The sequence below is a fragment of the Phocoena phocoena genome, chromosome 19 (assembly GCF_963924675.1).
Source record: "Phocoena phocoena chromosome 19, mPhoPho1.1, whole genome shotgun sequence".
In the NCBI taxonomy this organism is placed as follows: domain Eukaryota; kingdom Metazoa; phylum Chordata; class Mammalia; order Artiodactyla; family Phocoenidae; genus Phocoena; species Phocoena phocoena.
The window spans coordinates 14039950-14065657 of NC_089237.1; the positions used below are offsets into that span (position 1 = coordinate 14039950).

Here is a 25708-nt window from a genome sequence, read left to right on the forward strand (position 1 = left end):
AAAGAGAAAAGGAGTAAAATCATTTATATCCATGATAAGCAGTTAAGGATACACAAAACAATCAGGTGTAAGATATAATATCAAAAACAGTAATCATAAAGGAAGGAAAGTACAGGTGCAGGGTTGTTAAAATGCATTTAAAAGTGAGAAATCAGGGCTTCCCTGGTGGCGCAGTGGTTGAGAGTCCGCCTGCCGATGCAGGGGACGCGGGTTCGTGCCACGGTCCGGGAAGACCCCACGTGCCGTGGAGCGGCTAGGCCCGTAAGCCATGGCTGCTGAGCCTGCGCATCCAGAGCCTATGCTCCACAACGGGACAGGCCACAACAGTGAGAAGCCTGCGTACCACAAAAAAAAAAAAAAAAAAAAAGGTGAGAGATCAGCAACTTAAGACAATCACATATATATATGGAAATAGAGAGAGAGAGAGAGACACTGCAAATGGAAAACAAAAGAAAACTGGGGTAGCAATACTCATATTAGACAAAATAGACATTAAAGACTATTACAAAAGACAAAGGAGAACATTAAATTGTGATCAAGGGATCAATCCAAGAAGACATAATAACTGTAAACAGATATGCACCCAATACACAAGCACCTCAATACATAAAGCAAACATTAACAGACATAAAGGAAGAAACTGACAGTAACACTGTAATAATAAGGGACTTTAACACCCCACTTACATCAATGGGCAGATCATCCAGATGGAAAATCAATAGGGAAACACTAGCCTTAAATGACACATTAGACCAGATGGGCTTAATAGATGTACAGAACATTCGATCCAAAAGAAGCAGCATGCACATTCTTTTCAAGTGCACATGGAACATTCTCCAGGATAGATCACATGCTAGGCCACAAAATAAACCTCAGTAAATTTAAGAAAACTGAAATCACATCAAGAATCTTTTCTGACCACAACACTAGGAAGCTAGTAATCAACTACAAGAAAAACTGCAAAAAACACAAACACATAGAGGTTAAGTGACATGCTGTTAAACAATCAATGTATCACTGAAGAAATCAAAGAGGAATTAAAAAAATACCTGGAGACAAATGAAAACAAAAACATAATAATCCAAAATCTACGGGATGCAGCAAATGCAGTTCTAAGAGGGAAGTTAGTGATACAAGCTTACCTCAGGAAACAAAAAAACCTCAAATAAACAACCTAACCTTATACCTAAAAGAACTAAAAAAAGCACAGACAAAACCCAAAGTTAGTAGAAGGAAAGAAAAGTCAAAGCAGAAACATAAAATAGAGACTAAAAAAAAACAGTAGAAAAGATCAATGAAACTAAGAATTGGTTCTTTGAAAAAACAAACAAAATTGATAAACCTTTAGCCAGACTCATCAAGAAAAAAAGAGAGAAGGTCCAAATCAATAAAATCAGAAGGGAAAAAAGAAAAGTTACAACCAGCACCAAAGAAATACAAAAGATCATAAGAGACTACTACAAACAACTAGATGCCAATAAAATGGACAACCTAGAAGAAAAGGACAAATTCTTAGAAATGTACAATCTCCCAAGACTGAACCAGGAAGAAATAGAAAATACGATCAGACCAATTATCAGTAACGAAACTGAATCACTAATTTAAAAACTCTCAACAAACAAAAAGTCCAGGACCAGATGGCTTCACAGCTGAATTCTACCAAACACGTAGAGAAGAGTTAACACCTAATCTTCTCAAACTATTCCAAAAAATTGCAGAGGAAGGAACACTTCCGAACTCACTCAATGAGGCCAGCATCACATTGATACCAAAACCAGACAAAGATACCACAAAAACAGAAAATTACAGGCCCACAAATCACTGGTGAACATAGATGCAGAAATTCTCAATGAAATATTAGCAAATCGAATCCAACAACACATTGAAAGGATCCTACACCATGATCAAGTGGGATTTATCCCAGGGATGCAAAGATTTTCAGAATCTGCAAATTTGTTAATGTGATACACCACATTAACAAACTGAAAGAATAAAAATCAAAGGATCATCTTAATAGATGCAGAAAAAGCTTTTGACAAAATTCAACACCCATTTATGATAAAAACTCTCCAGAAAGTGGGCATAGAGGGAACATACCTCAATGTAATAAAGGCCATATGTAAGAAACCCACAGTTAACATCATACTCAATGGTGAAAAGCCAAAAGCATTTCCTCTAAGATCAGGAACAAGACAAGGATGCCCTCTCTCACCACATTTATGCAACATAGAATTGAAAGTCCTAGCCACAGCAATCAGACAAGAGAAAAAAATAAAAGGAATCTAAATTGGAAAGGAAGAAGTAAAACTATCAGTTTGCAGATGACATGATACTATATATAGAAAATCCTAAAGAAGCCACCAGAAAACTACCAGAGCTCACCAGTGAATTCAGTAAAGTTGCAGGACACAAAATTAATATGAAGAAATCTGTCACAATTTTATACACTAACAACAAACTATCAGAAAAAGAAATTAAGGAAACAACCCCATTTGTCACTGCACCAAAAAGAATAAAACACCCAGGAATAAACCTACCTAAGGAGGTAAAAGACCTGTACCCAAAAAACTATAAGACACTGATGAAAGAAACTGAAGATGACACACAGATGTAAAGATATACCACGTTCAAGAATTGGAAGAATATTGTTAAATTGACTATACTAGTCAAGGCAATTCACATATTCAATGCAATCCCTACCAAATTACCAATGACATTTTTCACAGAACTAGAACAAATAATGTTAAAATTCGTACGGAAACACAAAAGACCCTGAATAGCCAAAACAATCTTGAGCAAGAAAGGAGCTGTAGGGTTCACGCTCCCTGACTTCAGACTATACTACAAAGCTACAGTAATCAAAACAGTATGGAACTGGCACAAAGCCAGATACATAAATCAGTGGAACAGAATAGAGAGCCTAGAAATAAACTCACACACTGAAGGTCAATTAATCTATGACAAGGAGGCAACAATATACAACAGAGAAAAAGACAGTCCTTCAATAAGTGGTGCTAGGAAAACTAGACAGCTACATGTAAAAGAATGAAATTACAACATTTTCTCACACCATATACAAAAGTAAACTCAAAATGGATTATAGGTCTAAATGTAAGACCAAAAACCATAAAACTCCTAGAAGAAAACATACGCAGAACACTCTTTGACATAAATTGTAGCAGTATCTTTTTGGCTCTGTCTCCTAAAGCAAAGGAAATAAAAGCAAAAATAAACAAATGGGACCTAGTTAGACTTATAAGATTTTGCACAGCAAAGAAAACCATCAACAAAAAGACAACCTTTAGGGATGGTCCAGAGGTTGAGACTCTGTGCTTCCAATGCAGGGGGTGCAGGTTCGATCCCTGGACAGGGAACTAAAATCCCACATGCCACGCAGCGTGGCCAGAAAAACAAACAAAAAAAGACAACCTTTAAAATTAGAAAATATTTGCTAATGAGATGACTGACAAAGGGATTAATATCCAAAATATATAAAAGGCTCATACAACTCAATATCAAAATAAACAAGCCCAATTAAAAAATGGGCAGAAGGGCTTCCCTGGTGGCGCAGTGGTTGAGAGTCCGCCTGCCAATGCAGGGGACACGGGTTCGTGCCCCGGTCTGGGAAGATCCCACATGCCACGGAGCGGCTGGGTCCGTGAGCCTGCGTGTCCGGAGCCTGTGCTCCGCAGCGGGAGAGGCCACAACAGTGAGAGGCCCGCGTACCGCAAAAAAAAAAAAAAAAAAGGGCAGAAGACCCGAATAGACATTTTCCCCAAAAAGACATACAGATGGCTAACAGGCACATGAAGAGATGCTCGATATCGCTAATCATCAGAGAAATGCAAATTAAAACCACAATGAGATATCACCTCACACCTCACACTCAGAATGTCTATCATCAAAAAGACCACAGATACCAGAGAAAACCGTAATTCAAAAAGATACATGCACTCCAATGTTCACTGCAGCACTATTTACAATAGCCAGGACATGGAAGCAACCTAAATGTCTATCAAGAGAGGGATGGATAAAGAAGATGTGGTACATATATACAATGCAGTACGACTCAGCCATAAAAAAAGAATGAAATAATGCCATTTGCAGAGACGTGGATAGACCTAGAGAGTGTCATACAGAGTGAAGTAAGTCAGAAAGAGAAATATATTGTATAATATCACTTACATGTGGAATCTAGAAAAATGGTACAGATGAACTTATTTGCAAAGCAGAAATAGAGACACAGATATAGTGAACAAACTTATGGATATCAAGGGGGGAAGGGGCGGGTGGGATGAATTGGGAGATTATGATCGACATATATACACTACTATGTATAAAATAGATAACTAATGAGAACCTACTGTATAGCACAGGGAACTCTACTCAGTGCTCTGTGGTGACCTAAATGGGAAGGAAATCTAAAGAAGAGAAAATATATGTATACATATAACTGATTCACTTTGCCATACAGAAGAAATTAACACAACATTGTAAACCAACTATACTCCAATAAAATTTAATAAAAAAATACATTAAAAAAAGTGTATGTTGAGCACCCCCCCCAAAAAAAAAGACCACAGATAACAAATGCTGGTGAGGATGTGGAAAAAAGGGAACCCTTGTACACTACGGGTGGGAATGCAAATTGGTGCTGCCACTATGGAGAACAGTATAACAGTTTTTCAAAAAGCTAAAAACAGAACTACCATATGACCCAGCAACTCCACTTCTGGTTATATAACCAAAATAAATGGGAACACTAATTTGAAAAGATACATGCACCCCCAACATTCATAGCAGCATTATTTATAATTGCCAAGAAACGGAAGCAACCTGTGTCCATCAACAAATGGATGGAACAACAACAAAAAAAAGGATGGATAGAGAAAATGTGGTGTATATATATATATATATATATATATATATATATACAATGGACTACTACTCACCCATAAAAATGGAATGAAAATTTTGCCATTTGCAACAACATGGATGGACCTGGAGGGTATTATGCTAAATGATGTAAGTCAGACAGAAAAACAAATACTATATGATATCACTTATATGTGGAAGCTAAAAAATAAAACAAACTAGTGAATATAACAAAAAGGAAACAAACACACAGATGTAGAGAACAAACTAGTGGTTACCAGTGGGGAGGGGGCAAGACAGGGAAGGGGTTAAGAGGTACAAACTATTATGTATAAAATAAGATACAAAGATATATTGTACAACACAGGGAATATAGCCAATACTTTATAATAACTATAAATGGAATATAAAAATTTACAAGTTGTGAATCACTATGCTGTACACCTGTAACATATAATATTGTACATCAACTATATCTCAATTTTAAAAAAGGTTTAAGAACAAAATACTGTGTTGTATATTTGAAAGTTGCTAATAGAGTAGATCTTAAAAGTTCTCATCACAAGAAAAAAGTTTGTAATTTTTTTGGTAACGAATATTAACTAGACATACTGTGGTAATCATTTTGCAATACATACTACTGAAGAATCATATTGTACATCTGTATAAGTAATATAATGTTATATGTCAATTATATTGCAATAAAAAAGATTTATAGTCCTGGAATTAAAGCCTAAATTAGATGTCTAAGAATGTATATGATGACATTTATCTGATGAATTAAATCCAAATATAAAAGGAAGCTACCATATGACATCAAACCCAAACACCTTAGCCTGGCTTTTCTCTCAACCATTCCTTTTTTTTTTGCGGTACATGGGCCTCTCACTGTTGTGACCTCTCCTGTTGCGGAGCACAGACTCCGGACGCACAGGCTCAGCACCCATGGCTCATGAGCCCAGCCGCTCCGCGGCATGTGGGATCTTCCCGGACCGGGACACGAACCCGTGTCCCCTGTGTCGGCAGGCAGACTCTCAACCACTGCGCCACCAGGGAAGCCCTCTCAACCATTTCTTTTTTTCCTTTTAATTGCATTATAATCTGAAGTTAAAATCTGAAAATAATAATTCACTTTTAATAGATATAACCTTTCTACATGGCACTTGCTATCACAGAACACCATTTCTAAAATCACCATCCCTTTCATCTGACTCTCTACCTTGAAGAAACATTCTTGCATTACCTACACTTGACTGGTCATTCTGCTACTTTGCCCATCCCAGTGGCGAGTAAATGTCTTTGGCTTACTGTCTGACCTCCCAGACATAGGTTTTTCGAACACAATTCCTTGGAATGGTGTGTCTATTCCTTGGAATTAGAGTGTTAATGCTGAAAGGGATTTCAAAGATGGTTTAGTTTAATTCTCTAATTTCACACTTGAAGAAACAGAGGCTCAGAAAAGATAAGGGGCTTGTCCAAAGTCACACAGCCAGTAGCAGAGTCTGGAAGAGAATACAGGCCACTTGATTCCCATAATTTAATGTACTTAATTCTACTCTAGCATTCCTGTTCTTCCATTAAAAAAAAATACTTATTGTGGGCCTAATGTTTTGCTAATTTTTGGAATACTAAGACGAATATGAATAATTTTATTAGACATTTCACTTATTTGTCTTATTTATTGACTGCCTCCACAAGTAGAATATATGTTCTATAAGGGAAGGGATTTGTGTCTGTGTCTCTTCTGTTTACTACTGTATCACCACTGCCTGGCAAAGGGAAGGCATTAAATAAGTATTTGCTGAATGAATATGAGGTCGCTACTGTCCCTGGAACTCACAGTTTACATAATAATCAAGGTGAGAAGACCACAATGTAGGAATACAGAGCCTCAGAGGTTGGGCTTTGTATAGAGTGAGTTTGCCAGAAAGAGAAAGGAAGAGCATTCCAACAAAAGAAACTATATGATGTTGGAAGTTCCCTGGTGGCCTAGTGGTTAGGATTCTGGGCTTTCACTGCCGTGGCCCAGGTTCAATCCCTGGTCGGGAAACTGAGATCCTGCAAGCTGCGTGGCACAGCCAAAAAAAGAAAAGAAAAAAGAAACTATATGATGCCAAGAGAAAAGCAAGACAACCAAGATGGGCAGAACAGGAAGTGGGATGGCTGGAGGAGGGCAAGGTAAGAGTCTCAAAACAGGCCTGAGAGATATTCAGGTTTACTGTGTATAAGCAGGGACTGTTGGAAATATGGCCTGAAGCCTGGGAGAAAAACTGCCACTGGATGTACACACTTGGTTGACACCATGAAAAAAGTGAGTCACCCAGCTCAGGAAACTATACTTAGGGGGTATTCTGAGTGTGACCAAACTGTTAAGCTGCATCCAGAATTTTCTTCCTAGGGTATCAAGTCCCACATATTACATGACAAACTTGCATCCACCTATTTGCCCATGCGCCTAGGCCTCCCACTTGACTCATTCTGGACAACTGTTCATATACAGTAGGTAATGGCAGTATTCTGGAATTTCAATTTTGATGTCCAGTTAGGGCTCTCTCTATTCTTCTCAACTTTTAAACACTTCTAAGTATAACTATTTACATTTTCACAGTTTTATGTTGAATAACAATAACTGATATGTGAAGTTTAACTACTCACCATTACTTCTTAGAGAAAAGGTGTGTGCTGTGTCTCCAAGTCTAATTATTTCACCAGTGGCTTCTGCTTCATCTCCACCCCAAGAGGGGCCCAATGCCTCAGATGATGAGGAGCACCTGAAAGAGTTTCCTCACTTACTGATGGCCTGGCCTGACCACAAAGGGCCCTTTCTGTGAGGACCCCAAGAGCTGCTTCAAGTAGCCTGTATATGGATGTTCAGGTTCGTCATTGTTATGTGCAGAAAACAGGAGACTTTTCCTTCTGCTGCTTAACTGTTTTAACTGATACACGTATGGTGGGAAAAGCTGTGTATAAAGTGTCAAGGATTAAATGTATAGGCGAATATACATAGAGAACAATAAATACTGGTTACTTTAGAGGTGTGGAAGTGAAGGGAATCTAGGTAGGATATTAATTTTGTATTAAACATCCTTTAATTGTTGCACTTTTGTTATTTTTAATCTAATAATGAAAAATAAAGTCAAAAAATTTATTTCCTGATGGTCTCCTTTAAGACACATTTTCTACAACATACTATATTTAAACAAGAAGGCTTTGCCTGTGCTTTTCAAACCATGACAAACTCCATAAAAAAACTGATAATTGGATACTTAAAAGGAAAATCATAGCAGCATGTTCAACCTCTACTTAGCAGAAGTACAATCAAACCTGCAACAACATTACATTTTGCCTATGAAAACAGCAATTTTATAACTCTGGTATTGGTCGATGATACTGGTTGATGAGGGTGCAGTAACCCAGTACTTTTATACTGCTGGTGGGTATTTAAATAGTCACAGCCTTTTGGGAAAGTAATTTGGCAACTTTTAATAGCCTTATATCATTCATAGTCTTCCACTCGGAATGTAGCTTAAATATATGAGTGGAAGCAGAGTAGAGAAAGAATAAACAGAAGTATGTATCACATTAAAAAATAATAATTTGAAAAAAGGAATAACTACCTCCACTTCAGAGGCGTGGTTTAGTAAATTATGATGCACCCATATGCATGATATGTTATACAGTGATTAAAATTGATTGTAAAGAGTTTATCAAGTTAGGAAAAGACTTGATGTGTTAAACTATAAAATGCAGGAAACAAAATTATACAGACAATACGACTAAATCCCCAAAAGAAAAAACAGTAAAGAAGGCTAAATTACAACAAAATGTTAACAAGCAGTTACTTAGTTCTGAATGATACAGTTCATCTTTTTTCTTTTTTTGCTTCTTTTTTATTCCTCTGTACTTTCCAAGTTTTCAGCAAGGAACATGAATTACTTTGATGATTAAGGGAAATGTTTTAAATTAAGTAGGTGGCTAATGCTGAGAATTAAGTATTATATATAGCTCGAGGTTCTTAAAACTCCCTCAGGGAGGTTTAAAACATGAGAAGTTAGTAAATTTTCACATCAGCTTTGTTTTTTTGCTGCCATTCTGGTATATTGTGTACAATTTTAATTCTTAGTAGAAGGAAAAGCATAACTTGTTTTGCTTAAATTCACACACATTGAGTGCTACCTCTCAAAAGAAACTCTTTTCCATGATGATCTGGATTCTTTAGTACTTTCTCGCTCTTCCAAAGGGTCTCCTCGATGGGATTCTTTAGAACGCTGTCCAGTTTCACCTGTTTAGAACAGATAAAAGCAATACCAAAAACCCAAGTTAATACAACTGTTTCTCTACAGGGGATGGGTAGAGGTAAGGACAGTAAAATACCCTCAACCCCTTCCTGGTACACTGGGCTCTTGTGAAAGTGAAGTGAGAACCAAATCATTACTTGCAATGAGCACGCAAGTGTTGCTTTAAAAGCAGGGTCTACAGTTGTATTAGCAATGTTCTATTTTTTAAGCCAGGTGGTAGGTTCATTTAGTATTCTTTACACCTCTCTATCTGTGAGTTAGAGATATCTGTGAGATATCTGAGGCAAGGTGACTAGGATGTGGCTTCAGAAAAACATGACTATGTCAGCCTACCTCAAGCTCCAAGACAATCATGCCCTAGCCTAAGATAAGAGTGAGACCACATCAAGGTGTGGATGAAATTTTCCTTAAGACTATCAACCTTGGGACTTCCCTGGCGGTCTGGTGGTTAAGACTGTGCTTCCACTGTAGGGGCACGGGTTCAATCCCTGGTCGGGGAGCTAGGATCCCTCATGCCACACAGCACACCCCAAAAAAAAAAAAAAAAAAAAAGACTCTCAACCTATTTTCTACCCCAACATACTTAAGAAATACACTTTCACAGTGGCAGTAACTCACTAGGGAAGTGATTTCAGGAGGTATGTGGGTGAAACCTCCTACTTCAGATATACCCGTCTGGATATTCCCATCCCACTTCTAAAGATTTCCTATTTCAACAACCACCTTCACTTTTTTCTGTTTCTATATTCACCAAGCAACATTTTAACAACATTAGTCAATATTCATTGTATATTTACTCTGGGCTAGGCTCAATGCTAACTTACTTATGCATATCTATTAACCTTCACTACAATCATGAAAAAATTTCAGAAGAGAAAACAGGCTTAGACGGCTTCAGTCCTACAGTGAGGGATGAAACTTAGTGAGTCATACAGTGAGTGGCAGCATTAAGCCCATAGTCTGCCTTCAAATCCCTTGATCTTCAGCGGTAAATGATAATGCTAGCTCAGAAGAAACTGCTCTGTACCTGACCTGACTAGTGATAATACAGATTTATTTCCCATTATTAATTGGCACGTTGAAGATTCTGATCAGCTCTAGGTAATACTGCTATATAAACTTGGACCTGCAAAGGTGAGAATCAGACTTCAGAAAACATTCTCCAACTACAGTACTATCACATAGGGAGGCCCCATCTGAGCAAACTCCCTTCTAGCAGCACTAAGCTTATCATATCCTACTGATCTCCCCTGGGAAGATCCCCCGCTCAGCATTTCATTATTACCAGCCTCATTTCTGTCCTCCTCTCCATTCCCACTGCCTATCATCCCTCCCCTACACGCGATCAAGTACTACATCATAAAGACTGCTGTCGTTAGAACATTTCAAATTAATTACTCTTTTAGGTAGTTTTCTTCCCCTTACTCTTGCTGCTAAAATGACTAAAAAGCCACAGAGCATCGAAATAGCTACTGGTAGCCTTGAATTAGGTGAGTTTTTCCATGTCATTCACTCCCTCCCAATTCTCCTACGATGTTTTTACTGTATGTATTTATGGCAGTCTCCCTGACTTGAGTATAGTTTTCTTTGAGAGCAATAAACATGGCATGCAGCTCTGAATCTTCCCAGACTACCTAGGCTGATATTTAACATATATTAAACACTCAAAACTCAAGTTTTTTGAAATAAAAAAAAGAAATGTGCAGTGTGGTGTGCCTTTCAATCTTTCTTTCCTTCTAGGCCTTATCTCTATATGCTTTTAAGTCTTTTTCAGCAACAAGGATAAAAGGTAGAAAACTATCTCTAACTAAAGAATTTAAGATTAATTTCAGATGTTATATTCACAGCATAGGTCTCACCATCAACAATGTGAAAATTAGGAATGATGAGCCTGCCCCAATTTTTTGTCTTCATTTGTATTAGAATTTATACTAATTGCTATTACTGCTAAAAACTTGTTTTGGATAACTTTACAATAGTAAACCCATTCTAATATGGGTCATATATTATTCACTGTGTATTAATACATACAGTATTATTTACTGACCAATCTCAAACTGTTAAGACATAAAGTTCTTTGTTTTGTTTTTTTCCCCCAATGACAAATAACATTGCATGAAGACCTTCAAGCACCTTTCTTTGGTATTATTTTCTTAGGACAAATCCCTAGAAATGGGATTTATGGAGCCAAAGATTATGAATAGCACTTATTCCAGTTTAAATAACCATGACACCTTTGGAAAATAATACAGCAATAATGATCTTTATCATTAAAAAACATAATATCAAAATTTCATACAATAAACGGTTACGATTTGGAGAACTGAGTCACTTGACAAGTGAAATAAAAAATATTCACGCTGTCACAAACTGAAGTGTAGGTTGGAGACAGAAATGTACCAACCCTTCCTGCTGATGCCTCCCCAGTATCCAAATTTATAACAAAAATGGCAGTTCTGACATAGAACATTTTGGAGTAAGGAATTTCACGTAATAATAGGATAGTAAGCAATTTTAGTCAGATTTAGCTTTCTATTACAGATTAGCTTTAAAGTAACTTATAAGCAATATCCAAGTTAACGAAAGACATGATGGTAGCCTAGGATAGAGGTTTCAACCACTTGAAACAATGAGAACTGAAATTTAATTTATAATTAAATTTATCAGATATAGTGTACTAGTGATTCTAATTCCTATGGAGAAAAATAGGCAAAAAGATAAAAGACAAAGAGACATAACACAGAATATAAATCAAACCAAATTTTTTTCTTAAACTTACTTTTCTCGTGAGATGTTTCACTGATGTGTTCTGTAAGATACTCCAGTAACCCATCAAATATTTCTAGGAGATTCTTAATAGATTCTTTATCTCCTTTCACTATATTTTCTCCTGAACACAGAATACAGAGCTATTAAAAAAATTAACCAAGAAATTGAAAGCCTCATAATTTTGAAATGGACATACCACTGTGAAAATATTGTTCACGATACAAGGATTATAAATTAATCCAGGAGAAAAAATATTATAAATATTAAAAACATTAATTTCCTGATGCTTGATTATATCTGAAGAAAAAGGGGTAGTCTTGAATAGTATGGTTGATAATTCATTGGCATAGTCCTTCATTTATCAAGAAGCAAAATAAGTGGACTTCATCCTCTAAGTTTTATACTGAAGTATAAATAAAGCAACTAAGCTGAACTTTATTAGGTTGGTAAAAAAAATTGCAGGAGGGAACACTTTCAGATAGTGGTTTGTTCTGAAAACAATAGCAGTAGAGTAATATAAAACACACAAAATACTTGGGATACTCTCATCAGGAATTCCTAATTTTTGAAATTTGTTAACTCCTATCCACTTTGTATAGATTATGCCATTTTTTGATTAAAAGCTGACCATGGGGCTTCCCTGGTGGCACAGTGGTTGAGAGTCCGCCTGCTGATGCAGGGGACGCGGGTTCGTGCCCTGGTCTGGGAGGATCCCACGGGCTGCGGAGCAGCTGAGCCCATGAGCCATGGCTGCTGGGCCTGCGCGTCCGGAGCCTGTGCTCCGCAACGGGAGAGGCCGCACCAGTGAGAGGCCCGTGTACCCCAAAAAATAAAAAATAAATAAATAAATAAAACTGACCATGGGTCCCTGCATATAAAACCACTTTTAATCTCACCTCACCCCCAACCTCTCCAGCCTTACCTCCCACTATACCCGCTTTATACCTAAAACTAATCTTTAAACAGTCCCTAGCACAGTATCTGGCCTATAATAGATTTTTAATAAATGTTAAGTTGAAATGTTAACAAAACATGGACTGGCAAAAGCATGGAAACTTGACATGTTTAATGTCACCTAAAATGGACTCCAATCAACATCAGGTATGGATGGAACTTAACTGCTGAGACACCTGGGTTGTCCTTTGCGAGATCAGAGCTGGCATGAATTCAAACAAGTATGGGAGAGGCAGAGTTGGAATTTGATATTTGAGATCTAGCCATTCATAACTTCAGTCATGATGCAAAACAAACCTAAACCAGAAATTTGATGTTTTATAACACTCTAGTAAAGATAATCAATGTTTGAGAGTTTTTTTGTTTAAAACGGCTGAACAGAAATCTTGTTTTTAAGCCCTATGTTTTCTGGCTTAACAAGATACACAAGCATACCCCAAGGACATACCCAAGACTTCTGGTTTCTAGGATGGGGAGCATACTCTGCCAACCCAGCAACTAAGACTGCCCGCCAGAATGCAGTGCTTCATGATGTAGGAGAAACTGCTTTACTTTTCTTTTCTTTAATAAATTTACTTATTTTTGGCTGTGTTGGGTCTTCATTGCTGCACGCAGGCTTTCTCTAGTTGCAGCGAGCAGGGGCTACTCTTCATTGTGGTGCACGGGCTTCTTATTGCGGTGGATTCTCTTGTTGCAGAGCCCGGGCTCTAGGTGGGTGGGCTTCAGTAGTTGTGGTGCGCAGGCTTCAGTAGTTGTGGCTTGCAGGCTCTAGAGCACAGGCTCAGTAGTTGTGGCACACGGGCTTAGTTGCTCTGTGGCATGTGGGATCCTCCCGGACCAGGGATCGAACCTGTGTCCCCTGCATCGGCAGGTGGATTCTTAACCACTGCGCCACCAGGGAAGTCCCAGAGAAACTGCTTTAAACAGCACAGAAGGAGTAAAAAGCTGCCTTGCAGTCTACTGGAGGAGGTAAGCAGTTTCGCAACTTTCCATGGGGATGGGGTGGGTATGAGTTGTCAGGGGCAGCTCTGCATCAAAAAGTTCTATAAGCAGACACAACCGTGGTGTACAGTATGTTTATTTAGTAAACACAAATACCAGAAATTACTCTACTCGGGTGATAAAGCCATTCCAAATTTCAAAAGAACAGGGAAATCCCAGGGTTATCCCTCAAAATGAATTTTCTCCAAACTAGTTTACCACATTCATTCACCTAGAACTGCACTAAAAAACTTAAGACAGAGTATTTTTGTAAAAATCTGTTCTTATTGATGTATCAAAATAAGAGATGTAAGTGACCTATCCTTATTAACATATACCTCTTTTAACGACTGTCAAAGAATAAAACAGTATAAACCTTCGCTTAGTGACTTAAGTATAGTTTCAAGTCCCCAAGATTCCCTCTGTTCATTAGCTTGTAATAATTTACTGAACTAATCCTCATTTTCTATTTACCAAAAATAGGGATTTACAAATGTATTTGGTATGTCTGGCTTTTGAATACAAGCACGTACACTTTTTTGGAAAAAGGCTGAAAAACAATTTATGGTTTTATTTATTTTGAACAGGTAATACATTCACATGGTTCAAAATTCAAAAAGTTCAGAAGGTATAAAATGAAAAGTCTCATCCCACCCTTGTCCTGCAGCCCTGTAGTTCCTGTTATTGGAGGTAATCAGTATTACAGGTTTTTTGCATATGCTTCTAGAGAGTCCTTTGGCATTCAATCAACTGCATGTATTTTCCCCCCACCTTTGTTTTTACAAACAGTAGCATACTCTGCACATTAGCATTATAACCACAACACGTTTTCCTCATACAGCATATATTAGAGATCATTCCACTAATATGGAACGTTGTATACAGAGCATCATCAGTCATCTTTCAACAGCTGCAGAGTAGTTCCCTATATGGAGCTACAATAATTTATTTAACCTGTCCCTATTAACGGACATTTAGGTGTTTCTAATTCTTAGCAACTACAAACAAGGAGACTGAGAGCTTTAAAGTAACAACAACAAAACACACCTCAAACTACCAGCTAGGATTCTTGTATCTTAGACCTATCCCAAACTCAGTGTATGACTCCTGGAAAAGCTCGTAAGGATGATTGTCTTAACTATACCAGTGAATTGTCTTGGCTCAGTCTTGCTGTTTGGTCTATTTCACAAGCTTACTCATTTGGTTAAACAATATCTAGAATGCTACAAAACAAATTATTTTAGTAAAACGCAAAATTATCTGATGGTTAAGTATATACCAACCTGTTATGTGAGACAAGCTGACCTGCAGATAATCCAAAGCCAATGAATCAATTACTGCTTGTACATTGTGAGCTTCATCCTCTTGACTCCTGGGAATAGCTATGAGGTCTGTGGGAAAAAACTACATAATTTTGCATCTATGAGAGTCCAAGTTTTCATCTACCTGTCTCTGACTAGGCCTCTGAGCTCTGCCCAAACAGAGCAAGCTATAACATACAGATAAACAGAGCCTGAATTCCACAAAGTAGAATCTTTAGTGGCTGAATATTTGATTGAATATGGCTGAATATTTATTCAACCAACATATATATAAACATGCTCTATAATAAGCACTGTGTTAAAGAAAGCTAAAAAGGTCCCTGAATTCAAGGAGATGCTAATACTCTAATAAGGGAGAAAATACAAGGGACACTTTAACCTATAGCCATAGGCAGGTGTGAAGGAGGGGTTTGTGTATGTCCTGTTAAAGCAGCCTATTGGGAATTACTGGTATAAAGGTTTATAAGATCAGCATAATGCAGAAAGATTTTAACAACTTAAATTTGGAGTTTCTCCTCTGGTACTGAGGAAGATGAATGTCTTGGGGAAGGATGAAAAAAGTATTCTAAAAGACTGGTCTAATAACTACCTGCCTCTGAACCCTAAAGAGAGTTGAGACTAGTATCAAAGATACCAGCTGGAGGCCATCCCATTATTCCAGAAAGCGATGAGGGCACTGACTCATGGTAATGGAGGGAAGAGAGACTTCACAAAACTTTAGTGCTTAATGGTTATAAACTAGATAAAGATACAGAGGCAGCAGAGCAATCTATGGATAAGAACTCTGAGATATTTAACCAGGAACAAAGTGCAAACAACAATTCTTATCCGTAACATTGGTTAAATACCAGGATTCAACAAGCTTCCAAATTCCACTCGATTTTAGAACTATGAAGGTACATTTACAGAAAAGGTGTGACTTTCACAGGGCATTATGAATGATTAAACAGTTGATGACCAAGGCAGTCATTACAGGTGGGTCTCCTAAGGTATTCATTAAGGCAATGAATGCTATTATTTAAATAGAAATAAGATGTACGCAAAGAGAAAACTCAAGATTTTATATATACTATAGGATCTAACTAGAAAACCCTAGAAACTTATGGCCTAAGATATAGACACTATTACTCCCACTTTTAAGTACCCTTACCTGGTACCTTTTCTCCCAAAATAGACTGATAAAGAGCAATAAAAACATCAGCATCACAGTCTTCTAGTTCTCGAATCCTCAGGTGTATATGACATTGCAAAAGAAGATTATTGGCAATGGTTACCCACTCTGTTGGGAAAGGAAGGGAAAAGATCAGCCTTAACTAGTACTAGAAAAAATCATATACGTTCATTTAAACCCCCCTCCCCACAAAAACAGACACTGAATTCTATAGAAAATAAAGAATTTGTTAGAGAACTTCAAAGACCCTCCTAGTCATGATTTTTGAAAAGATGTATTTAATTTCTTGAGATGACTTCCAATGTAGTCAAAACTATGATGCAAATCCAATTTTCACTGTTGCAACCTAAAATCTTAAGTTACTTACCATAGTCCCCATTTTACAAGCCATACGTAGATCTTTTCATTTAAAACACATTTACAAATAAACAGGAATATTATGTTTTATATAAGACAGATTGTGAATAATAATTTGAGGTTACTAGAAACCAATTAATGGATGTTGCTTCAAATTCCCCATAGCATTAGTCATGTTTCTACCCAATTATCTTGTTCAAGGTGGAACGTCTCTGATGCCAAACAGGTGGGGATTAACTTAGGCTGTTAAGAACTGGAGTAATGACACCAACATTACTGCATCTGTTCTATTTTTAATTATATTTGATGTATATGAAAGAAAATTTGAGAAATACATAAAAACGTCTCTAAATTCAGAGCTAGCACATTACCAATAGTGTCGAAGTTTCATGTGTATCACCCCTTTATTGTTGGGATTAGCAAAATTATTTCAAGGGTTTCTCGACCAAAGGTAATTTAGCAAGCTTAAAACACTTATTCCCTCAAATAACTGGCGAGTAAGGGGGAAATTCTTTTCCGTATGCGTCATCTTCAGTATGTCTAGAAATAAATGTGTGTATGTGTAAGAGTGACTTCAAGGCACATTATCTCCCTCTCCCCATGCCCATTATTCACAGCTGACCAAAGAATGACAACTGGTTTGAACGCTGTCTTGGAGAAATGAAAGCGTCCTAGACAACCAAATCAATTCGCTTTACAAAATCGGCGCTGGATAAAGCCGGTTAACTCTAGAAAGCACTGAAGAGAAAAGTCCACCACTATTCTACTTTGGGAGGAGCATCAACAGATATTTACAGTGCCAGTCCTCAGAAGTTCAAAACAGATGCAGATATGGCCTCAGTCCCCACAATGCAGGAGCAGAGGGCACATTCCCCAGAGAAATCGCTGTCCGGGGAAGGGCACTTTCTGACAGCCCGTTTTGCAGCCAGGACGCGGGCGTGCTGCGGACCTCGCCGCAGGGCCCTTCTCTCCCCCCGCCCCTAAATCAGGCTCGACCGCTTCAAAGGAGCCGGGGAGCGGGGCTGACAGACCCTATCCCGAAAACCCGCCGACTACGACGGGGTGTGTCTGTCACGAGCCCCACCGGCAGCCCAGACCTGCCCGAGGCCTCAAAATAAGATGGGCAGGGGCGTTCGGGGACTTCGACTGTACGGCTTCAGTCCACACACAACCGGGGCTCAAGGCCGAGACTCACCAGCCTCTGAGCCAGCCATGTCGCGGAGGCAGGTCGCCGCCGGACTCCCAGCCGGGCGCGCGCGGGACGGTGTCCTAGGAGGGCCTCACGGCGCAAACCCAGCGGTGACAGAAAGGAGAATCTAACGAAAGTGCCGCGAAGGAAGGGTGGAAGAGGGAGGGACGTTAAAACGGCTTCTCGCTGCTGATTGGTCACCAAAGGAGCACTTCCTTTCGCAGCACGTGCCGAGCGGCGGTTTGCGGGCTCTAGAAACTATTCTCCACCGGCCAGTTCCCGCTAAGAGGTTCTCGGGTGGGTGGGTTTGACAGCCCAGGTCACCCAGCAGTCCAGGCCGATCTCCCGGGGCCATTAGCACAGCACTTCCGGTGAGCTATTCCGTCTTGTACTCCTCCGCCAAAGCCAACTGGGGAAGTAGTGCGGCCCGCTCACCCGGTGGGAGGGGGCAGCCACGTGACAATGTCAGGCTCCGCCTTCCCGCCTTGGTTGGTTATGGGCGTGAAGGCTCGCTAGAGACGTAAACACCTCCAAGTGGACAGAGTGGGTTAGCCTGGCCTGGCCATTTTATTGTCTGGGCTGTACCGGGAAAAGGGTGCGGTGGCTTCCTTGAAGTGTGAAAGACGAGAAAAAGGTGAAGTCAAAAGAGTTCAAGCTGAGGCATCCCAGTGGTGGGTGGCCGGGTGGACCCACCCTTGTAAAGGGCGAAAAATGGGAGAAGCTGAGGGAGGGGCCTCGGGGGGAGGGGCGATAACATGGCGGATTCCGGAACGCCGGCTGGCGTTGCGGCCTCTGCGCAGGGGCGGAGTGATTAGGTCATAGAGCGGCTCCCAGCATACTCTGCGGCGGAGGAGGCGGTCCAGGCTATAAAACCGGCTGCCGGGACGCCGCCGGCACCTCATTCATTTCCACCGGTCTTTTGTCGGTAGCACCGGTTCTTGTCATCGCCGTCCGTCCGCCTCTGCCGCCTCCGCAAGGCTTTGCTGGCGCCACTTCCAGCGACTCGCCGCGCTCGATTTTCTCCGCTTCGCTTCCCGCCAACCGCAACCATTGACGCCATGTCGGGTTATTCGAGTGACCGAGACCGCGGCCGGGATCGAGGGCGAGTGTGGGAACCGACCTGTCAGGCCCGGCGGGTGGGGGATGGGAGGCCGATGAGGGTTGTGGGGGGCGGGGTGGCGGTGGAAACTCGCCTTCTTCAGCCTATCCTTGGGCCTCCTCCATTGAAGAAGGTTTGCGCCATTTTGATATTTGTCCAAAACCGGGAGTTTCCTGTTAACGACTCTCAAGAACGCCTTTTGTGTGGGAGGGGGGCATCGCGGTCTCGATGATTTAGCAGCTGTTGGGAGAATTTCGAGGATCGTATTTTTAGGGAAGGAAAGCGCAGTGCTTCGAGGCAAAGTCGCCGCTCTTAGGTGCAACCTGTCGGGAGGAGTTTTAGGGGCCTCAGGGATTCTGTGGGTGCCGAGGGGGCCGCCTCCGAAGCCGTTAATGCGGCGAGGGTAGGAGGTATCTCGGGAGTCGGCCATGTGGCTGAGCCGTGGGTAGAAAATGCCGGCGGCGGACATGGCGGCGGCGCCTTTGTTACCCCGCCCGGCGGAGGAGCTCAAAATGGCAGCGTCGAGAAAATGTGGCGCAGAGAGAAATGCGAGACAAAGGGGGAAGCGCCGCCCCAGCGGGAACGCCGCCCGGCCGACTCCGCCCGGGTCGGGACTCCTCCCCCGGTAGTCTCCAGCTCCTCCTCCTCTTTTTCTTTGCGTTATATAATTTCGCTTTCTCGGTCGGGAGTCCTGCGGGATCCCCCCAACTCGATTGGCTTGCGTGACTGTTTCCGAGACCACCTTCCTTGTTCTGCTTTCACTGCCTGTGTTGTTCCGTTATCCATTAAAACCGAAGCTCTGTTGCTCTAGGATGGCTGGTAAATAGCGTCACTATTAAGCTGCTTTCTTCTTTCTTTATTGTCGTTCTTAAACATTTAATTTTTAGTGTTGTGGAAAAGATTAGTAGCCACCAGCTGTTGTCTATCCTTGTAATCGGAACTAGTGTTCGGGCAGCCAGTTTCCGACCTGGTAAAATCTCGGGCTGTTGATTTGGCTTCAGTGGTGTGGACTTAGCACAACGCGAAATGAGGGAGATGCGGTGCTTATTGTGGCTTTTGAAAGAATCGCTAAGGACAGCTGGGTCTTCCATCTCCAGTCTTTCATTGATCTTTAGCATATGCCCAGGGATGGTAAGTAAGTCTGTACGTGTTTGAAAATGTAACTTTTTTTTTTTTTAATTTTAGGTTTGGTGCCCCTCGATTTGGAGGAAGTAGGGCAGGGCCCTTATCTGGAAAGAAGTTTGGAAACCCTGGGGAGAAACTGGTTAAAAAGAAGTGGAATCTTGATGAGCTGCCCAAATTTGAGAAGAATTTTTATCAGGAGCACCCTGATTTGGCTAGGCGTACAGCAGTGAGTAATTTTATGTGGCTTCTTCAGGCTATAACTCATTAGCTTTTCAGTGAATCAGAATCTGACTAGAAATTTCTTGCAAATTTTGGGAAACTCATGTTTTCCAAGTAAGTAGTTGGGGAAGAGGTGTTACTCACTTTTGGAGAGGTGGGACGTTGACTTTTACGTGGAAGAGTTGAGTGTAACATAATAGGTGGTTCTTGTACTACATGCAGTTTTCTGTATGGATCCAAATTTTTGAAGATCATCTTAAAGTAGATAATTATAAATTCAGGGCCTTATTTTTAGTTAGTGGGAGTTATGAGACTTCACTGGATTATTACGATTTGTTTTGTAGCAAGAGGTAGAGACGTACAGAAGAAGCAAGGAAATTACAGTCAGAGGTCACAACTGTCCAAAGCCAGTCCTGAATTTTTACGAAGCAAACTTCCCTGGTAAGTGCTAGTTTTCCCCACTTTTTCTTTTTAATTTTTTCTTGGCATTACTGATTTTTAATTGCTGTCAATAATTACAGCAAACGTCATGGATGTGATTGCAAGGCAGAACTTTACTGAACCCACAGCTATTCAAGCTCAGGGATGGCCAGTTGCTCTAAGTGGATTGGATATGGTTGGGGTAGCACAAACTGGATCTGGGAAGACGTTGTCTGTAAGTTTGGGAGAACTTTCGAGTTATGTGACATGTGCTAGAGAAAAGTGGTTGGGAATTAAACTAGAAGTATTTGAATATAACTTCTGTTGTTTGCTTTCTCCCTGAACAGTATTTGCTGCCTGCCATTGTCCACATCAATCATCAGCCATTTCTAGAGAGAGGTGATGGGCCTATTGTAAGTTTACATATATATTCTATGAGTTTTTGGTTAGAAGTGTAGAAATTTGTGGAATGTATAGCAAAAGTCAATTTTTGCTGGTTTTATAGAGAGATATTAGTGATCTTATCCAATTTACCTAGAGACAAAGTTGCTTTGGGTATTGACAGAGTAAGTCATCTGCCAGTGTGTAACACTAGTAAGTTGTCACTCTAAAACTAGGATCCAGGACTCTGGTAAAGGTGTTCCACTTTTTCTTTCTATAGTGCTTGGTGCTGGCACCAACTCGGGAACTGGCCCAACAAGTACAGCAAGTAGCTGCTGAATACTGTAGAGCATGTCGCTTGAAGTCCACTTGTATTTATGGTGGTGCTCCCAAGGGACCACAGATACGTGATTTGGAGAGAGGTATGTAACAAGGTTTATTATTTGTCACTGGTGGTGCTGAAAGTTTTAAATGTCATGGTTGCATTTGTGTGTTTAATTGAAGGTGTGGAAATCTGTATTGCAACACCTGGAAGACTGATTGACTTTTTAGAATGTGGGAAAACCAATTTAAGAAGAACCACTTACCTTGTCCTTGATGAAGCAGATAGAATGCTTGATATGGGATTCGAACCCCAAATAAGGAAGATTGTGGATCAGATAAGAGTAAGTGCCCTTCAAATGTGTTCTCTTCAAATTTAGCTCTAAATCCATTCTTAGAATACAATGCTTTTTTTAAATCCAAAAATCTTTAGCCTGATAGGCAAACCCTAATGTGGAGTGCTACTTGGCCAAAAGAAGTAAGACAGCTTGCTGAAGATTTCTTGAAAGACTATATTCACATAAACATTGGTGCACTAGAACTGAGTGCAAATCACAACATTCTTCAGATTGTGGATGTGTGTCATGATGTAGAAAAGGATGAAAAGTAAGTTTGACTATAAAAACTTTATAAATTGTTTCAAATGTTCTCTTAAAAGTGACTTTCAGTTGAGTGTAATCTGAATGTTAACTTGAAATTAGTCTGTCAGTCATTCTGAAAATTGTTTTGCTGCTTTCATTCAGGTACTTGTTGGCTATCACCGTTTTAGTATAGCGCTCTTATAGTAAAAAGACTCCTGTGGTTTATTTAAGGACCAAAGGTAGAACTGAAAGGTTAAGCAGGTGTTTTCTTTTTAATTTGTAGCCATGTAGATTAAAGTTATTGTTTTGCTCATCATAACCGTGGACTTCTTTTAGAATTCACAATTTTTTGTTTCCTTCAAGGCTTATTCGTTTAATGGAAGAGATCATGAGTGAGAAGGAGAATAAAACCATTGTTTTTGTTGAAACCAAAAGAAGATGTGATGAACTCACTAGAAAAATGAGGAGAGATGGGTATGTGGACTCCTTCCATTGAAGCAGATATTTATTAGAGCTGAGTGTAGGGGAAGGGCAAACTTTAATCGGTGGTAGATTTGCATTTCAAAGGTAGGAATAATCTGGTAGTATAGGTAAGACTGTATATACATTACTTCAGGCAAAATTAAAAGGGTCTGTGACCAAAAATGGTTTATCAGTTGATTAAAATCTATGAGGTTTTAAATGAGATTATTAACGTAACTTTCCTTTAATTTAGGTGGCCTGCCATGGGTATCCATGGTGACAAGAGTCAACAGGAACGTGACTGGGTTCTAAATGGTAAGTATTTCAAGTGAAGTCCCTCTCCCCCCAAAAAAAACCTAAAATTCCATTCATGTCAGTAATTATATATGTGCCTTTTTTTTTTTTTTTTTTTTTTTTTTTTTTTTTTTTTTTGCAGAATTCAAACATGGAAAGGCTCCTATTCTGATTGCTACAGATGTGGCCTCCAGAGGGCTAGGTTAGTACAAACTCGAATTCATGGCTTGGTTTGTCAGAAGATCTCCATATAATTTTTTTAAAGAAAGTTTATTGCTTTCTTTAACCTCTGCATTTTTTCTAAGTTTTTTTCATATAAAGGTGCAGTCTTTGTGGCAAGGCCTAGGCATGACAATCGGAGGACTCGAGGGGGATGGAGGACTAGTGATCGGCTGGCTGCTTCCAGTCGATTAGAGAGGTGAAAAGCTGAAAGTGTGCCAGTAATCTTCAAAAGGCAGAACATACCACCTCTGCCCCGTAAACTGTTCTCTCCGGGGGAAAAAAATGGAAGTTATCCTCACAGTTCACTGCCGTGGTATTTATTCTGTCCCATGCTTTGCATGATTGCCATGGTACAGCATTGTTTCAAACTGTTTATTGTGATCTGTGGGTCTTTGAGTTTCAGTGAGTTTGCTGAAATGTCGAAGAAATATTTCCAAACTTCAATGTTCAATGAAATTTTTGTTCAAGTTTGAAATGGAGAGAGCAGCTTTAAAAGGTACTAAGCCTTTTACAAATTGGTGAGTACTGGCACATAAAATCTAGAGCAGGAGCAACTTCTCACACTTAGTCAGTGGGAAAAGAAAGCAGTGCTTTGAAAGTTCCTCCCTCACCTGCACAGTAGTCGTCATGTCGAGACCTGCCAGAGAGAGACACATTCTCAAGTGAATCCTGGCTTCTTGGAAGCGCTTGCCTAGACGAGACACAGTGCATAAAAACAACTTTTGGGGGACAGGTATGTTTTTCTTGCAGCTGCGGTTGTAAGGTCTTGGCAAGACAAGCAGTGTGGCCAGAATTTTGAACTTCTGATAAGTGTGTAATGCAAAGGACCGTGTATATTTTTGTTGAAAGGTCCTCAAAACGAGAGCACATGAGGAGGTTGCTGTGAACCTTTAATAGTGGCCCTACTGCGCAGAAGCATTCAGATGTCACTTGATGATCTGTAAGGGGATTGTTAATTTGGGAATGTGTTAGGGAATACACACGTCCTTTTGACAGGCTCCATCATTGGGTGGGTAATGAGGCATAAGGATGACGTGTGCTTTTTCTTTTTTTCTCCCCCCTCCCCCCCCCCCCACCCAACCTCAATGGTATTCCTACAGGGAATGGATAACCATTTTAACTGTATTTTTTGCAGCCCATACCTTCTTGGGAATACAATTGTCTAACTTTTTATTTTTGGTCTGGCTGTTGTGGTGTGCAAAACTCCGTACATTGCTATTTTGCCACACTGCAACACCTTACAGATGTGGAAGATGTGAAATTTGTCATCAATTATGACTACCCTAACTCCTCAGAGGATTATATTCATCGAATTGGAAGAACTGCTCGCAGTACCAAAACAGGCACAGCATACACTTTCTTTACACCTAATAACATAAAGCAAGTGAGCGACCTTATCTCTGTGCTTCGTGAAGCTAATCAAGCAATTAATCCCAAATTGCTTCAGTTGGTCGAAGACAGAGGTTCAGGTAAGACCAACCTTTGATAAGAAATGTCGGTGGTTTGGGGTCACCTAATTGCCTACAAATCAATTTTAAATGGTATTGGCGGGTGAGTAAAATCTTCAGTGAAGAATGGAGTTGAAAAAATACTTCACAGATAGACCTAATTCTTTTGTTAGTAATGATTTATGCCATGGAAATAATCAAGTCTGCAATTTTTTTCTTGACAGGTCGTTCCAGGGGTAGAGGAGGCATGAAGGATGACCGTCGGGACAGATACTCTGCGGGCAAAAGGGGTGGATTTAATACATTTAGAGACAGGGAAAATTATGACCGAGGTTATTCTAGTCTGCTTAAGAGAGATTTTGGGGCAAAAACTCAAAATGGTGTTTACAGTGCTGCAAATTACACCAATGGGAGCTTTGGAAGTAATTTTGTGTCTGCTGGTATACAGACCAGTTTTAGGACTGGTAATCCAACAGGGACTTACCAGAATGGTTATGATAGCACTCAGCAATATGGAAGTAATGTTGCAAATATGCACAATGGTATGAACCAACAGGCATATGCATATCCTGCTACTGCAGCTGCGCCTATGATTGGTTATCCAATGCCAACAGGATATTCTCAATAAGACTTTAGAAGTATATGTAAATGTCTGTTTTTCATAATTGCTCTTTATATCGTGTGTTATCAGACAAGATAGTTATTTAAGAAACATGGGAAATGCAGAAATGACTGCAGTGCAGCAGTAATTATGGTGCACTTTTTCGCTATTTAAGTTGGATATTTCTCTACATTCCTGAAACAATTTTTAGGTTTTTTTTGTACTAGAAAATGCAGGCAGTGTTTTCACAAAAGTAAATGTACAGTGATTTGAAATACAATAAATGAAGGCAATGCATGGCCTTCCAATAAAAAATATTTGAAGACTGAATTAAGTGGAAATGGTACTTTATTTTACATATATAATATCATGTAAAACTTGGCTTAGATGGTCTTTTTTTAATCATAAAAACTTAAATTGAGTGCTCCTTTCTATAGTTTCGTTTTGGGAAGTGGGAAGATCAGAAGGCCCTTCTTCCTGTGATCTGTTCCTATTTTAAGGATTAAAATGCGATTGATTTAGGTTGATTAACAATTCTAGGCTAGATTGCGTAAAAGCTCTTTACTTCTCAACATCAGGTGAGTCATTTAATAGTCTCTTAGCAAAGTGGTGAAATGAG

At 39.8% G+C, this 25708-nt stretch overlaps 2 protein-coding genes across 6 annotated transcripts in view; one reads left to right on the forward strand and one right to left on the reverse strand.

The window, feature by feature from the left end:
* CEP95 (centrosomal protein 95) overlaps positions 1–18050 on the reverse strand; it is a 59195-nt gene extending 41145 nt beyond the window's left edge. Inside the window, exons 1-6 of one of the 2 annotated variants that reach the window (XM_065896835.1) lie at positions 17923–18050; positions 16350–16478; positions 15161–15268; positions 11953–12063; positions 9052–9157; positions 7531–7646 (exon numbers count right to left, since the gene is read on the reverse strand). In XM_065896835.1, the coding sequence (XP_065752907.1) occupies positions 7531–7646; positions 9052–9157; positions 11953–12063; positions 15161–15268; positions 16350–16478; positions 17923–17941 (589 nt within the window). In that variant the 5' untranslated portion in view covers positions 17942–18050. The remainder of the gene's footprint in view (positions 1–7530; positions 7647–9051; positions 9158–11952; positions 12064–15160; positions 15269–16349; positions 16479–17922) is intronic. The other variant, XM_065896836.1, reaches the window with a different exon arrangement.
* Positions 18051–18387: 337 nt separating this feature from the next.
* Positions 18388–25419, forward strand: DDX5 (DEAD-box helicase 5). 4 transcript variants are annotated; one of them, XM_065897479.1, is made up of 14 exons: positions 18388–18550; positions 18846–19018; positions 20201–20366; positions 20704–20800; positions 20881–21014; positions 21127–21192; positions 21441–21582; positions 21665–21825; positions 21915–22087; positions 22426–22536; positions 22778–22839; positions 22961–23020; positions 24285–24509; positions 24713–25419. In XM_065897479.1, exons 2-14 carry the CDS (start codon positions 18975–18977, stop codon positions 25114–25116), a joined length of 1845 nt encoding a protein of 614 aa, XP_065753551.1. In that variant the 5' UTR covers positions 18388–18550; positions 18846–18974; the 3' UTR covers positions 25117–25419. The 4 variants fall into 4 exon arrangements, with proteins under 4 accessions (XP_065753551.1, XP_065753552.1, XP_065753553.1 ...); XM_065897480.1 differs by lacking the exon at positions 18388–18550 and having other exon boundaries at positions 18812–19018; XM_065897478.1 differs by lacking the exon at positions 18388–18550 and having other exon boundaries at positions 18975–19024; positions 24713–25116.
* The last annotated feature ends 289 nt before the right edge of the window (positions 25420–25708 follow it).